The 16,944-nt window shown below is 50.5% G+C and overlaps 1 protein-coding gene across 4 annotated transcripts in view; it reads right to left on the reverse strand.

Annotated features, from left to right (window-relative positions):
* The window catches only part of Cep72 (centrosomal protein 72), a 29,739-nt gene that overhangs the window by 12,513 nt on the left and 282 nt on the right, over positions 1-16,944 (reverse strand). For 3 of the 4 annotated variants that reach the window (XM_046430329.2, XM_046430328.2, XM_046430327.2), the window contains exons 2-5: positions 13,434-13,561; positions 10,157-10,349; positions 7,232-7,340; positions 1,154-1,332 (exon numbers count right to left, since the gene is read on the reverse strand). In XM_046430329.2, the coding sequence (XP_046286285.1) occupies positions 1,154-1,332; positions 7,232-7,340; positions 10,157-10,349; positions 13,434-13,493 (541 nt within the window). In that variant the 5' untranslated portion in view covers positions 13,494-13,561. The remainder of the gene's footprint in view (positions 1-1,153; positions 1,333-7,231; positions 7,341-10,156; positions 10,350-13,433; positions 13,562-16,944) is intronic. The other variant, XM_046430330.2, reaches the window with a different exon arrangement.

The raw sequence follows: 16,944 nt of genomic DNA on the forward strand, positions 1-16,944 counted from the left end.
TTAACACGCGCCACGGCAGCTAAACGAGGAGTCTTTTAATGAGTGGCATCAGAACAACTGGAGGTACAAGGGTGGCAGGGGAGTCGACCCACCCACACCCACAGAAACCAGAGCCAACGAGGGCCACTCTCCTGTGCCTGCCCCGCAGGAGATCTGTGAGGAACAGAAGCTCCAGCAATGGGGTGGGCAAAAGAGCATGAGCCACGGAAGGAGAAAGACGACCAAGACAACTGGTCTTCCCTGGAGCTGGAACAGCTGCTCTTCAAAGTGCCATCAGGAAAGTGAAGAGGTGGGGCCAGGAGGGGAGAGAAGCCACGGCACCTGCCCCCGAGGAAGGGCCTGGGCTCTCACCCCCGACCAGGAGGAACCGGCCCTGACACGGGGTGGGCAGAGCGGGCTACTGTCCCAGAAGAGACACAAAGGCCAGCGTTTCAATCGTGTCTGCTTCAGAAAGATGAAACAAAAACTAGGATGAAGTGCCACCCTCCACAGGAGCGGCCCAGCCGAGGGTGGCAGCGTGAGGTGGCACTTGGGGCTGCTCCTCGGGCAGCAGGCACAGTCGCAATTCAACCCAGGCTGACTGGACTCCTCACGCTGTTTCCCTGAACCTCTCAGAAGCCTCAGCTCATAAACAAGCCCTAGTGGGAGGCAGAGTCCCCAGGCAAAGCGTGTGAGGTTGTGCCCTGAGCACAATGTTCCTGCTGTCCCTGACAGAGCCTCAACGTGGCAGCCTGTGCTCGGGGCCTCTCTAAGCTCAGTGACCACAGCAGCAGCTGTGGGCATCAGCTCCACTAGCCACAAGGCACTTGCCTTTCTTGTCTACATTAGTGTGCTACTTTCTCGTGTGAGGAAAAGTGCGGCTACACCACCTGCAGCAGGACTGTGCTGGGACACCAATGCTCCCTTTCAGAGCTCTGCGGTCTCATTGCTGGCTCTCAAAGTGCACAAAGCCGTGCTGAAGATCCTATCTTAGAGGTCAGTTTTTTGCTGCTGTTTTTTGGTGCTGGGAATGGAAGCTAGGGCCTGTGCATGCGAGGCAAGTGCTCACCACCGAGCAGCCCAGCCCTGGTATTCTCACAAAAGCACGATTGTGTAGGTCGGAGCCCGTGACTGCTGGATCTGCCGGGCCTTCACTGCAGACCGGACAGCGTACCTTGGCTGTGGTGGTGGTCAGCCTCACGTTCCTTCTGGCTGGAGCTCAAGCCCCCAGGGGGGTTGCTTAGGTCCCACTCGCACTCAGCAATGAGGGTCAGGACCGCCTCGTCATCTGCATCCATGACCAAGCACTTCCTGGCTGAGGGGTCAGTGCACCTGGCCCTGGAGTGGTGTGGTCTGCAAGGGAGAGCAGACTGGTCAGCACTGTCAGCCTACGGCCAGCGCAGGCCCGTCTGCACTGCTCCTGGAGCAGCGTGCCTCAGCAGCAAGTGACTGGAGGAGGAGCTCACCCCGGAGCACCACGGTGAGGTCATAAGATGGCAACACACCACCCAGCCTGCACCATCTACCCAAAGGCAAACCCTCTCAAAGAGGTCCTCCACCCAACACGGTGGTTTAAGGAACACTCTTCATTCTTTCCTCAATTTCTACAATTTTTGCAGCTTTTATAACAACTAAGTGTTGCAGTGTTGAAACAAGTCAATCTATAAAAATTGCAAAGTATTTATATTTGTAGATTAGAATACACTATTCCCAACCATGGTGAATAAGTGCTTCCTTTATCTTCGGTGTATGTCACGACAAAAGAGAAAAGAATCTGAAACACTTCCTATAAATCAGAACATAACGGATGTGTCTAATGATGTCAGCAAGGCGAGGCAGAGAAAAGAATTTCACATTCTGTCCCTTCATAAAAGAAAAAAAGGGAAAATTGGGAACCCTGGAAATGAGGCAAGACTGCAGCAGCCCATGCAGCAGCTGTTGCAGGAAGGTGCTGATCTCCAGCAAGAACGGCCAGGGACCTGCCCAGCCCCACCCCTGCACAACTCTCAGCGGCAGCCGCAGCAGCAGTGGAAACACCCAAGGTGCCTTCGAGGTGCCCCAGGGAGCAGGGTGGAGTTGCTGTTCCGACCTGCCCCAAGGATCAGCTCCAAGGCCTCTCCCACCCCACAACCCACAGCCAGGCCCGACGTGCTCGGGGTGAGGATACTGAGCACCCAAGGCTGAGGTCCTGGCTGCTGCCAACCAAAGCCTCAGAGGGCAGCTGTAGTAGACAACAGCACAGAGCCTGGGGAAAATGGCTGGGAATCAGATGTCCACAGGGTTTGGAAAGAGGCAACCATGGTCACGTGTCACTTAACAAGGAGGACACAGGCTGGCAGAAGTCACCATATACCATCATTTCACAGATGTCGAATGTCAAGCGCTCTCATACAACCTGGGACTGCCTGACACTGCTCACAGGACCACTGCCATGCCCGCAGTCCTGGGCAGCCAAGCCATCCTCAGTGTGCACGTCTGACCTTCTGGGCTCTCTCACCCCAAGAAGGCCCTACGCCTGCGTGCACCCACTGGGCTTGCAGCTCTGCTAAGCAGGAAGCAAGGTTCACCCAGAGGTGCACACTGCCAAGCTGAGGGACAGAGCGGGCCCAGAACACAGCCAGGCAAAGACTAGCTCACTCTCTGGTTTGGGACAGGAAGGGAATCCCTGCCCAATCACTAGCTCATCAATAAGCTAACAGAACAGAGACCTCAAGGGCCATGTACATCAAAGAAAACTGTTCAGAAAAGTCACCAAACAATGACCACTACAACCAGCAAGCACATCAAATCCAGGGAAGCAAAGAGAATCTGATTTCCAGAGTTGTCATGTTACAATGCTCAAAACGTACAGATATAAACAAAAATTAGAAGGGATTCAAAGAAATGAAAAGGTGGAGGCCAAACACAGAAGGCCGAAACCACACCTGAGGAAGTCCAGACCTTAGCCTCTGCAATCCACATAAATCAGTGATTTTCCATCCATTCAGCAAGCAAGAGCAAGCCTTCACATGGGAGAAGGGACTACGAGAACTAGGTCTCATGAACCGTGGAAGATGAAGGAGACAGAGCCTAAGCGGGCAAGCTGGTGTGGGGGCCAGACGTGGCCTGAGGAAGCTCACTGAAGCGCAGAGTGGGGGACCTGCAGCAGGCATGCGTGCATTGGAGGATGGGGCAGCTGACTGTCCAGCCTCCGGAGCAGAAAGAGAGCAGCAACAGGTCTCACAGGCTTTGGAACACCAAGCAGAGCTGCATCACAGGATGGGCCCGCGGCGGGAGTCCCAGGAGCATCTGCAGGAACAGGGCTGAGACGGCCACACCCGGGAGCTCCCAGTCTGCTCTGCCTCCCGCTTCCTGCACACCAGTGTCTTGTACGTGCCGTGCCGGTGAGCAGAATGAAGGCTGGGCCTTGGTCACCCCAGGAGAGCCTGTCCTGGGGACTCAAGCAAGCCCAGAGGGTGGGCTGAGAACCAGGCACTGGACTCCAGGGAGGGAGGGGCCAGTGGTTCAGTTGACCATCAGTGATCCATAACATGACCACTCAGTCTGTGACACTAAGACCAAAAGGGGCTCAGCGGGGTGCCAGACAGCCCTAAACGTGGGCACCTGGAGAGTGGTGCCCAAGGAAGCCCCCACCCCTTCCCCACCCCTCGTCCTACACATCTCTTCATCTGTGCCCTTTGTGGCAGGATTTAAAACAAACCAGTGAGCCTGAGTGCTGTCCCCCAAGACTGAGGAGAAGAGCAGAGCCAAAGGGCTGACACCTGCTCTAAAGCCACAGCAACCAGGACGGCAGGCACTGGGGAAACAAGAGGCCAGGCGCCCGTGCAGCAGAGCAGAGAGCCCAGACACACCCACACACGCAGCGACTCCATTCTGGAACAAACCGTGCTGGACACCCAAACACCCTGTCATAATCTAGACACAGACCTTACACCTTTCACAAAGCTTCACTCAGAACAGACCATGGACCTAATTACAAAATGAGAGCTTTAAATAGCTCCCAGAGGTAGCATGGGAGTCAAATGCAGGGACGGGCTTTCCTGGTGACTTTTAAATGCAACAATGAAAGTGCGTCTACGAAAGCTGATTCGCTGGGTTTTGTTAACATTGAGAACTTTTGCTCCATGAAGACACTGTTAAAGAGAGGGAAACGACAATCCATAGGTGGGAGAAGATGTTCTGTGGGCCAGGGAGATAGCTCAGTGGTAGACTGCAGAAACAGAAAAGAAAATACCATAAAACAGGGATCCAGCAAAGCACTACCTCCCAAAATACACAGGAGCTCCTGGGACTCAGCGGTGAGAAAAGGAGCGACCCAGTCACAAATGGGAAAGACCTGAGAGGATCTCCCACCAAAGGAGACACCCCTGGGGCTGGGGATGTGGCTCAAGCGGTAACGCGTTCGCCTGGCATGCGCGGGGCGCTGGGTTCCATCCTCAGCACCACATAAAAATAAAATAAAGATGTTGTGTCCACCGAAAACTGAAAAATAAGTATTAAAAAATTCTATCTTTCTCTGTCTCTAAAAAAGAAGAAGAAGAGGAGGAGGAGGAGGAGACCCCAGTGGCAAGTAAGCCCAGGAGAAGAAGCTACCATCCGGAAGCTCCCTACCATGACCATCAGGAACCCCCTAATCATGAACCTCCTAAGACACACTGCACCCACCAATGGCCAAAGTACACCACCTAACACCACCACGGCAGTTACGGGGATGTGGGGCAACGGCCTACAGAACCCCGTACCACTGCCACACGACTCAGCACCCAGCTCCGAGTGTGCATCCAAATGAACTCAAAACTCACATCCACGTGGAAACGTGCACACTTAGAGTAGCTTCACTCACACCTGCCAGATATTAGGAGCAGTCAAGTCATCCCCTCAGAAGGGGAACAGATAAACCATGGTACATCCACACAGTGCCTTATTCAATAACACTAATAAATGAACTCTCATGACACAAAAAGACAGAGAACTTAAATACATATTAAGTTAAAGATGATAATCTGAAAAGGCTAAATATCATATAATTCTATACTAACTCATTTTCTGACACTATACCGAAACATCTAAGGCTGGGTGCTTCATAAAGAAGAGGTTTTTCAGCTCAAAATTTTAGAACATGATGGTCCATACATGAAGCTGGCCCCTGGTGAGGTCCCCCTTGGCTGTGTCACATTGCAGCCGATGTGCTCCATGGTGGGAGTGCCAGGGACAAGGAATGGTCACATGGCAAGACGGGAAGCCAGAGAGCAAGCCAGGGGTCAGGCTCACTAGAGCAGCTCATTCCATAAGAACTAAGGGACCTAAGAAAACTACCTTCAGCCCTTCTGAGGACAGCACCTGATGACCTAATGACTCCCACAAGGCCCACCTATTGAAAGTCTCACTGCCTCTCCACACACTGCCACAGCAGGGAGCAAGCTTTCAACACACGGAGGATGACAGGACACACGCAGACTATGCCCCAACCACTGCAGACTGCAACTAGGTGATGTGTTGGAGCAGAGAAAACCGCAGACAGGGAAAAGAACAGAAGCCGGCCGGGCACACTGGCGCATGTGTGCAATCCCAGCGGCTCAGGAGGCTGAGGCAGGAGGATTGCGAGTTCAAAGCCAGCCTCAGCAACTTAGTGAGGCACTGAGCAACTCAACAAGACCCTGTCTCTAATAAAATGTTAAAAAAGACTGGGGATGTGGCTCAGTAATTAAGTGCCCCTGGGTTCAATTCCTGGTACCAAAAAACAAAGGATATGAGACTACAGAGAGGCCTGGGCAAGAAGGAGAAATGAATGGTAGAACACTGAAGGTGTTCAGGGCAGTAAAATTATTCTGTATGAGGATGAATCCACAACAGTAAGCACTGGTCAAAATCTGCAGGATATACCACTCAAAGATAACACATCAATACTAACTCATCAATTATAACTAACGCAAGATGTAGCGTGCAGGAGTATATGGGAACTCTCTGCACACTTCACTCATTTTTTCTAGAAACCTAAAGCTGCTCTAAATACAAGCTTATTGCAAAAGACTGAGCATTTGCATGCCTCCCAGATTCATATGTTGAAACCTAACTCCAATGTGATGGTGTTGGGAGATGGGGCCTGTAGGAGCTAATCAGGTCACAGGTGAGGTTCCCATGAATGGTACTGGTGCCTTCACAAAAGGAATCCCCAGCAAACTCCCTCCCACTGCCACCATGTGGAGACACTGTGAGAACTGCACAGCAACCCAGGGGACTGTGCCTGGAACTTGACCATACTTGCTCACAGTCCTCAGAGCTCCAGGTGAGATCTGCACAGGCCAAGTCCGCAGCCAGGGCCACAGTGGTTTTGATGGAAGACTCGTTCACTGACAGATTGCCTACAGCAGCTGGAGAAGCTGAGACAGGGATTACATGGTTCCAAGAGCCTAAATCTTCTCTCACAGCTGTTCACAAAAAGAATAAAGGCTGAACCCTGCATTAGATAGCTCATGAGGATGAGCTAAGGCATATAATGCAAGAAAAAGAAAAAATAAAGAAAAAGTATCAGACAAAACAAAATGGAGCACAAGAAAGAAGACAAAGTCCAAGGTCTTCATCCAGCAATTTAAACAAGCTCACGGATGCTGCTCTTTAGAAGCAACCCATGCACAAAGCACGACAGTCCTCTAGGTCTCACACTGTCAGCCTGACCACAAGGATACCGCCTAAGTGAAGGGCAGCCGGCAGCCAGAGCTGGAGGCAGCAGGGGGAAGCAGGGCACCAGTGGGTGCAGGACCCAGCGCTGACCATGGCAGAGCTGGGAGCACTGGCACTAGAGGAGCACAGAGAGAATGCACTCTGTGGATCGCCTTGTGGGACTGGTGGAGGAGGGGACGTGGACCTCGAACCTCCTCCAGGCAGGCAGGGGTCCTGCAGACGCACTCCCATCCAGAAGTGGGCAAGGCGGCCTGAGATGAGACCCTGAGAGCAGCCGCTGCGGGAGGGAAACAGCTGAGGGCTGCTTCCTTCTCACCAGCCCTCTGCACTCCCTGACTACACAGGCCACTCCAACGAACACTTTAAATATAAAAAATAACAGTAACTTTCAGGAAATGCAGAAAGTGGGAGAGAGACGCTGTCCCACCACCTAATTTGGCCCCAGTTGACGCTGGGCACCTCTTCCCTCCATTCCTGTGCACCTGAGGGCAGCTGAAGTGCATGTGATTGTGAGTGTGGCTGAACACCCAGCAACCAATCTGAGAGGTGTCCCAACCACGTCTGCCCATACCTTCCGACCTTTAAGGCAGCTGGGAAGCTCTCCTTTGAGTCCAGTGAGTCCTCTGAGGCAAAATGCAGCAGGGAGGCCTTCCGCTCACTGTCTCTGACAGGACGGTCATCTAGGAGAAAGTTGCAGAGACTGCAGAGGACAGCAGGGTGGTGAGGGCCAGCTTCCGTGGAGGAGCAGAGGTGCCAGGCCCCATCCTAGAGCGCACCTGCACAGGAGGGCTCCTGACCCCTCGCCACGCCTGGCTGCCCAGGGGTGCTGCTGCTGTGCCACGAGGCCAGCCTGCTCTCGCAGTTCACTGCTCAGACGCCACCATGGGGACAGGCTGCTGCCATGGCAAAGGAGCACATGCACGAGGTGCACACTCGCCCATTCTTAAACGTGGACGCCAGGTGCTGGATGAGACTCTCATCACATGGCGCACTAAGGAGTCTCCATGGAGGAGAATCCTGAACACACTGGGAGCACTTGACTTGTGAGTGTGCCCTTAGAGTATGTTCCCCAAGGTCCCCCAGGGATGAACCACAGTGACAGAGGAGGAGTTTAACGGTCTCACATGTGGGCTGGGTCCTCAGAAGGGTTCTACCAAGAGTTCCTGGCACCTCTACGCAGATACCTGGGGATGAGACGGTCCCACTCATTGGAAACTGCCATATGTCTTGACAATGGTCAAGCTCTATGCTACCTTCCTAAGAGCATTTACTCTGTGGAACACCTCGAAATTATAGAAACAGTAAGAAATAAGAAATAAGTAACTGTGCAGTGTACTTTTAAGCAGAAAACCAGTTGTGAAGGTCATGCACAAGAGCCGCGTCCGAGGCCTCTGCACGTGGGGCTCCTCTCACTCCCCAAGCCATGCCCAGGAGACAGGCGCCCACTCCTCCTGCTCTCCTAATCCCCTCCTCTGGTCCCCAGGTCTGTCTCCACCAAAGCCCAAACACTCATGGGGTGTGCCCCTCTTGCAACACACACCTCTTCTCGCTGCACCTCTCCCCTCAGAGTCAGTTCCAGATCCCCACTGCAAAAATGCACACCTGGCCCTCTCCATTACACAGCAAACTCAGGTGTCCAAAGCAGATGCGGCTCCCCACTCCACAGACCACAGCCTCTGCTCACAGCAGCACACTCTGGACCCCACTGCTCCCTCCCCATAGCCCCCATGCCACCTCCCAGCTTCTCCGGCACACTCCCCCAGGTCTTTGTTACCCACTAGCAGCCAGGCCTCCGTTCTCTCCTCAGGCACCTGCTGGGCAGGGCCAGCCCTGGACGAGACTTGACTTCAAGGATGCTCCTTGATTGTCTCTGGAAGTATCTTTCCTTCTCTACATAAACAGTGTGAGACTCAGCATCTAACCCACTAATGACAAGGGAAAACCATGATTTAAAACGGAAGATCCCCAGAATCACCTGTAGGGACTGGGATGCTGGACATGTGTAAGTCACCTGCTCATCTTCCCCATGTTCAAATCAAACATGGCCGTGAGCTAGAGAAGAGCCGGGAGAGGGAAAGGTGGGGAGGGGCAGTGATGGAAGATCCTCTAACCTGGCGCTCACCCAGAGGTACCAGTCTTCCACCACCTTCCACAAGGAACCCAGCACTGTCTCCTCTGGACATATCGCATTCCCACAAGCTGTTCCAAGGGTCAGGTGGCTACCATATGCCTTCTACCAGTAGAGCTTGGCCACAAGGGGTAAAATGGCCCGGGGGGCAGGCTCTCAGTGTCAGCAGCACAGTGGGCAGCAGCTGCTCCAGGCACCAGGCCGAGAGGCGTGGCCAAGGTTCCCACCACCACAGGCTCCCACCCATCTAACAAAGGCCAAGAGTTCAGTCACTTCAGTCCCACCAATCTGCCCACCCAACGCAGGGGCTGCACCTCTTTTCTTACCCTGTGACAGACCTACGCGAAACACTACCTACATCTGCCCCCGTACACTTCCCCTGGGCCAGGAAAATGGCCTAATCTTAGACAACACACCAAAGGACTGAGAAACAAACCACAGTGCGCCACGGCCGACTCTCAGTCTCATTCTAGGCAGGTTTCAGACAGCCCACCTGCCCAGCCAGGCCCTGGGACCTCAGAGGTGGCTGCACTCTCGGGAGGCCAGTGCCACACACCTGCCCTGATATCTCCAGACACTGGCCATCCCTTGGGGGTGCCCTTGGCCTGGCACCTGCCACGTGGGTAGTGGAGATTCAGTGTCAGTGCTCACAGTGCGCCAGAGCTGGGCTCACTGGGTGCTGTGAGGTCAGTACAGAGGAGATGCGGAGGCCCAGTGCCCTCCAGCCTCACTAAGAATGGGTTTGCCCTTAGGATACGTGGGGGATACATGGGGGATACGTGGTCAACGCTACGAGAGCAGAGGGGCTCTGGCCACCCATCGGATGTGCCTGTCGCGCCCTCCCTAGCACCACCCTCACTGCCTAGCAGTTGAGGTTGGGGGGAGCTGGGTTGGGGGGAGCCAGCCAGGGCTTGGGGCTGGAGAAAATGGTTTGACGAGGTACAAAACAGGTGGGTTTCTGGCAAGAGGCACACTGTGGCACACTCACACCCTCACCACAGGACAGCTGAACAGGTCAACCCACAACATGAACGTGCACGACTATAAAGGGGCTGGCACAAAGGAGCGTGCACTTCATGCTGACCGACAGCTCCTCCAGCCACCTCCAGAGATACCTCGGGACACAGGAATGCAGACCAGGGTCCAGGACAATACCCGTGGCCCTGCCCAAGCATCTCTCCCCATACCCACCCTGTCAGGACACTGGGCCACCAGAGCCAAGGGCCTGCAAGACTCAGGCCATCGATGCAGAAAATCAACTTCCCTTCCCAGAAGGAATCAACAGCATGAGCCACCCCGAGCACAAACTGCCCGCCTGGGCTGCGCCGTGAGGGTACGGGGGTACGAGCAGGGCGGCCCCAGGCCTACCCAGCTGCCGCAGCTTGGGGAGCATGTGCACCACGAACAGGCGGTAGTCAGACTCATTCTTCACGACAGGGTTCAGCCGGAGGTCCAGGCCCTGGAGCTCTGTGAGGGAGTGCAGCCGAAACACCTCCGCCAAGGACGCGATGCAGTTGTAGTAGAGGTTGAGACTCTCCAAGGAGATCAGGTACTGGATGCCCTGGAACAGAAGGCACAACCTGTTTACGTCCCAGAAAGCAAACAGACAAACAGACCAGGGCAGGAACTGCTCAACCAACTGACACACAGAGGCAAGGAGAGCACAAAAGTGTGAGGCGTTCTCACAGTGGACGACCACATGGGTCTGCCAGTCCCCTGGCACTGAGCCTAGCTGGCACCGCCCAAGCTCTCGGGAAGACCCAGGCTAAGTGATTCACACAATTTCATTTACTCTGTGCACAACCCAACAGGGTCAGAATGATTTGTGCCCCCGTTCTACAGATTAGGAAACTGAGGCTAGGGTGGTCAGGAGATGAGCCAGGACAGGGTGCAGCATCTGGCTGAGATAGGCTCTGAAGCCCTGGGTCGGGTTCTGAAGTCCTCTGTCAGATGTGGTCTCCAAAAGTACATGTGATGTCCCGTGTGTCTTTTAGGGCAAGAATCCCCTCTCTGAATTGAATCCAGAGCAGTGTTCACACATCCTTCCCCAGTCTCACCTGGGTGATTCTTTTTTTTTAGACATACATGACAGAACGTATTATGAGGTCTTACACATACATGGAGCATAACTTATTCTCATTAAGACCCCGTTTTGTGGTTGCACATGATGTTGAGTTTCACTGTCATGTATTCATATGTAAACACAAAAAAGTTAGGTCCAACTCATTCCACTGTCTTTCCTTTTCCCTTCTCCTTATTCCTTTAGTCTAATCCCCTGAACCTCTATTCTTCTCCTCCCCCACTTGTTGTGGGTCAGCATCCATACATCAGAGAGAACATTCAGCCCTTGGTTTTTTGGGATTGGCTTATTTCACTTAGCATGATAGTCTCTAGATCCATCCATTTACCACCAAAAGTCAGTCATTCTTTTCTATGGCTGAGTAATATTCCATTGAGTACACAGACCATTTTATTCATTCCTCTGCTGAAGGGCATCTAGGTTGGTTCCATAGCTTAGCTATTGTGAATTGAGCTACTATAAACACTGATGTGGCTGTGTCACTGTAGTATGCTAATTTTAAGTCCTTTGGGTATAAACTGAGGAGTGAGATAGCTGGGTCAAATGGTGGTTTCATTCCAAGTTTTCTGAGGACTCTCCATACTGCTTTCCAGAGTGATTACACCAATTTATAGTCCCTCCAGCAATGTATGAGTGTACCTTTCCCCCCTATATCCTTGCCAACATTTATTGTTCCTTGTATTCTTGATAATTGCCATTCTGACTGGAGAGAGATAAAATCTTAGAGAAGTTTTGATTTGCATTTCTCTAATTGCTAGAGATGTTAAACATTTTTCATGTTTGTTGATCGATTGTATTTATTCTTCTGTGAAGTGCCTGTTCCGTTTCTTTGCCCATTTATTTTGATTGGGGTATTTGGTTTTTTGGTATTAAGTTTTTTGAGCCTTTTATATATCCTGGAGATTAATGCTCTACCTGAGGTGCAGGTAGAAAGATTTTTTCCCATTGTGTAGGCTCTCTCTTCATGTTACTGTTTCCTTTGCTGAGAAGAAGTTTTTAGTTTGATACCATTCCATTTATTGATTCTTGATTTTCTTCCTTGTGTTTTAGGAGTCTCGTCTAGGAAGTCAGTTTCTAAGCCAGCATGATGGAGAGTTGGGGCTACATTTCCTCTAGGAGGCACAGGTCTCTGGTCCTTGGCCCACTTTGAGTTTTGTGCAGGGTGAGAGACAGGGATTCAACTTCATTCTGCTACCTATGGATTTCCAGTTTTCCCAGCACCATTTGCTGAGGAGGCTGTCCAGTGTATGTTTGTGCCCCTTTGTCTCATGTCAGGTAACGGTATTCGTGTGGGTGTCTCTGTGTCTCGTATGCTGTTCCCCGGTCTCCATGTCTGTTGTGGGCCAGTACCATGCCGTTTCTGTCACTCTAGCTCTGTGGTATAGTCAAAGGTTGGTGTGGGGATGCCCCCTGCTTAGCTTTTCCCACTAAGGATTGTCTGGGCTATTCCAGGCCTCTCGTTTTTCCATATAAATTTCATAACTGTTTCTTCTATTTCTTTGAAGAACATCGTTGGAATTTTAATAGGAATTACATTAAATCTGTATAACACTTTTGGTAGTGTGCCATTGTGACAATAGTGATTCTGCCTGTCGAGAAGCACGGGAGGTCTTTCCATCCTTTAGGTCTTCTTCAGTTTCTCCCGTTAGTTCCGTAGTTTTCATTGTAGAGGTCTTTCACACCTGGGTGGCTTCTTAGTCCCTGTTGGTCACGCTGCCAGGAACCAGAGCTCAAGGCACTGCCCAGGAGGGCAGAGACCAAGTCAGGCCGTAAGTGAAGACATGAAGTGCAGAAAGTGCGAAAACAAACCTCATGAGGGGATACCATGTGACAGGCACCCACACTTGTCTGTGGAATCGTTCTTCATTCCTTTTAAAGATATGATAATTTAGATATTAGGTGTCCCCCAAAAGCTCATGTGTAAGACATTGCAAGAAATTCAGGGGTGAAATGATTGTCACAAAAGCCTTAATGCAATCAGTGAGTTAGTCCCGACAGGGTTACCTGCGTGGTAACTGAAGGCAGCCAAGGTTGGCTGGGGGAAGTGGGTCATCTGGGGGTGCCTGTGGAATGCGTCTTGTCCCTGCAAGAGGAGTCACTTTCTCTCTGCTTCTTGGTGGCCATGTCCTAACTGCTTTCCTCCCTCACACCCTTCTGCCATGATGTTCCGCCTCACTTGAGCCCTGAGAAATGGAGCCGGCCTTCTATGGACTACAACCTCTGAAACCACGAGCCCCCAAATAAACTTCTCCTCCTTAAAACTGTTCTTGTCAGGTCACAGCAACAAAAAAGCTGACTAAAACAACAATCCATCCTCAGAGAGCTAAGTCCTTGGTCTCCAGAGCATTAAGGGTATACAGTGAAGTGTGAGAGATCTAGCTCACAGTAAACACCAGTGACGGACGATGCAGTGCTTCAGGGTTCAGTTTAAGTGTCCTGAACTCCAAGTGAATGGTCTACAAGTATGATGTGCTTGGCTAAAACACGCATCACATTTTTAAATGCAATACTTTCCATTCATACTGATAGTAGTAAGTTTTCTTTTAAGAAACAAACCTGACTCACCTCTAGACTAACCAAGGAGTTGCGAGAGAGATCCAAAGACTTCAGGACTGTCAGACGCATCAGAGAGTTTCCAAGGTGGGTGATCTTCTCTTGGTACGTTCCAGGGATAGACAGCGACCGAAGCTCAGCTAAGGGCAGAAAGTCATGAGACTCTGATCCTTTTCTAATTGAAGATGATATCATGATAAAAAGCGTTCCCATCCTTAGTTTTCAGAAGTACAACAGATAGCTGGTATGCCTGTGATCCCAGCTACTCAGGAGGCTGAGGCAGGAGGATGAAAACTTCCAGACTCTGTCTCAGAATGAGGAAAAGTAAACACAGTAGGTAATAACAAAGCATCTCTGCCTGACCAAACTTGGGTTCATCTGCACATTTCACGCTAGCAAGGACCTCCTGCCCTCCACATCCACTCACCCTCAGCACCTCATCAGGTCCCTTACCTTCCACCCTTCCCAGGCGAGGTCTGATACTGGCCCACCTTCAGCAAGAACCCCTTTGGTCCCTCTTGTTCTTCTTAGTAATTCCCCATCCACTGATGCCCACCCTATTCTTTGGCCATAAATTCTCACTTGCCCACACTACTCAGAGTTGAATCCAATCTTTCCCCTCAATGAAAAATACCCTCGCAAAATACCACTGCAAAATACCCAGTACCTCTCTCAAAGGTCCTGGATAGGATTCCATGCTATTCTTTAACAAGTGTCACCAAACAACATTTTTCTTTAACCATACACAAAAAAACTGAAAGGAAAGGCATAAAATGCTAACATATTTATCCCACTATGTTAAATAAAAGTCCCTTTATTCATCTCTTTAGGTATTTATGTATTTCCATATTTTCTTATAGGGGGATACAGCAACCTCCTAAACGGACAGAGTCACTTCAGGGCTGGTTACCTGCCCTGGTCCTGGGCTGCCTGGCTGGCCTTGCTGAACCTCTACTCGTCCTAACCCCGTTCACCTCTGAGCACGGCCTGCTGAAGGCCAGGAGTCCATCCCTCTGCAGGTGGCTGAACCTGACTGAGGGCCACCTCCACCTTCATTACAGTGCAGGACTTCATAATCCCCCTCCATACTCCATCCCTTCCCTCTTTTTCCTCCCCTATATCTATAGATTTCTGATTCCAAGGGGTGGGGGAAGATGATCTGCATGTTTGTCTCCCATGTCTCCTGTTCTTAGCCAAGAACATCTTTTTTAAAAAAATATATATTTTTTAAGTTGGACACAATACCTTTATTTTTTTATTTTTTTTTTTTTTTTAAAGAGAGAGAGAGAATTTTTTAATATTACTTTTTAGTTTTCGGTGGACACAACATCTTTGTTTGTATGTGGTGCTGAGGATCGAACCCGGGCCGCACGTATGCTAGGCGAGCACGCTATTGCTTGAGCCACATCCCCAGCCCATATTTATTTATTTTTATGTGGTGCTGAGGATCGAAGCCAGCACCTCACACATGCTAGGTGAGCACTCCACCACTGAGCCACAGCCTCAGCCCAAGAATAAAAATCTTCACTGCTCCACCAGGGCTCGGTGGTGTCCCTGGCCCCAACACTTGGAGGGAGAAACTTTGGGTTCAAAAAACCGTAATAGGAACAATCACAAAACAATTAAAATGGCACTTTAGAGTTCCGCAATATTAATAATTACAGTAAATGTAAATGGCCTCCCCAGGGACAAACAGGAACTCTACATATGCTAAAAGTTCAGCCCACCAAAAGATAAACGTCCTAAAAATGCAGGGTGCCAAACCACAGAATTTCAAATCACACGAAAAGAGAAACCAACAAATTCAAGTTATAGTAAGGCATTTCAAAATTCCCTCGGTAGTTAACAGAATCACTGAACAGAAAATCCTGCTGGTTGAGCAGAGCAACATCAGCCCGCAGGATCTCACCAACACCAACACTGATTTGGTACTCCCTCAACAGAACACACGTTCTTTTCAAGTGGAACATTCACTAGTACAGATGAGATACTGGGCCATTAAACCTTCACAAATTTAAAATAATTTAAATTGTACAGAATATGTTCTTCAACTATAATGTAAGCACACTAAAATCAATAACAGGAAAATAGAAAAATCTCCAAACACAAAATTTTAAAAACAATCCTAAATAATCCATAGTTCAAAGAAGTCTCAAGAAAAATTTAAAACACATTAAACTAAATAAAAATGAAACTGGATGCAGCTAAAGTTATGCTCAGAGAGAAATATACAGCACTAAAGTTACTTAAATGAAAAACAAGAGTCTCAAATCAATATTCACTGTGTTTGCATCTAAAATCTAGAAAAAGAGCAAAATAAGTGAAAAGAAGGAAATAATAAAGAATTAAAGTCACTGAAATCTGAAACTAGAAAAACACTGCAGAAAAATCAACCATCCCAAAAGCTGGCCCTTTGAAAAGATCAATAACATTTATAAACCTGAAGCAAGACTTTAAAAAAGGCCATCAATGTCATGCATGAAACAGGGGCTATCCTGCAGACCCCACCGACATTAAGAGGCTAGTAAGAGGGTGCCATGAACAACTCTACACACACACACATTTGACAACTTAGGAAAATGAATCAATTTTGCAGAAACCCAGACAACCAAAACTCACTGAAGGTGAAATTGATAAAGTAAATAGTTTTCTAACAGAGAAACTGAATTTCTAATTTAAAAACTTCAAAACAGAAATCTCCACGTCCACATGGTTTTGCTGAAACATTCAAAGAATTACAACAAATTCTGCCCAACTTCTTCTAAAACACAGAAAGGGAGGCCTGATAGCCCAAACTAGAACAGAACAAGAATGCAAAAGCACCTCATGCCTGCTGACCAGGCATGCAGGCCTTCAGCAACCCAGCAGCAGGTGCAACCCAGGCAGAGAGCATCCTGAGCCCTGCACAGCACCGGCAGGGCCCAGGCCTGCTCCCTGGAGCCGGCAACAGGGCAGTGCTGGGCAGCCAAGCAGCCACCAGATCCACACTGGACCCACACCTGCCACACTGAACCCACACTGCACCCCCTGAACCTACACTGCACCCCCTGAACCCACTGTGCCCACTAGCCACATATTGCAACCCACATCGGAACCACACGGCATCCACTGGACACACACTGGACCCATGTTGGATACATGCTGCACCCACTGGACCCATACTGTGCCCACTGGACCCACACTGGACCCATACTGTGCCCACTGGACCCACACTGGACCCACACCACACCCATTGGACTCACACTGGACACACGTTGCACCCCCTGAACCCACACTGCACCCCCTGAACCCACATGGTACCCATACTGTGCCCACTGGACACATACTGCGACCCACAATGGAACCACACGGCATCCACTGGACACACACTGGACCCATGTTGGACACATGCTGCACCCACTGGACCCACACCACACCCACTGGACACACAGTGGCCACACACTGAACACATTCTGCTCCCCTAGGCTTCTACCTGACACATTGGAGCCACACCGCACCCCACTGGACCCACACTGGACACACA

Source organism: Marmota monax, unplaced genomic scaffold, assembly GCF_021218885.2.
Source record: "Marmota monax isolate L192 unplaced genomic scaffold, Marmota_monax_Labrador192_F-V1.1 WCK01_AAM20220418_F8-fsc00082, whole genome shotgun sequence".
In the NCBI taxonomy this organism is placed as follows: domain Eukaryota; kingdom Metazoa; phylum Chordata; class Mammalia; order Rodentia; family Sciuridae; genus Marmota; species Marmota monax.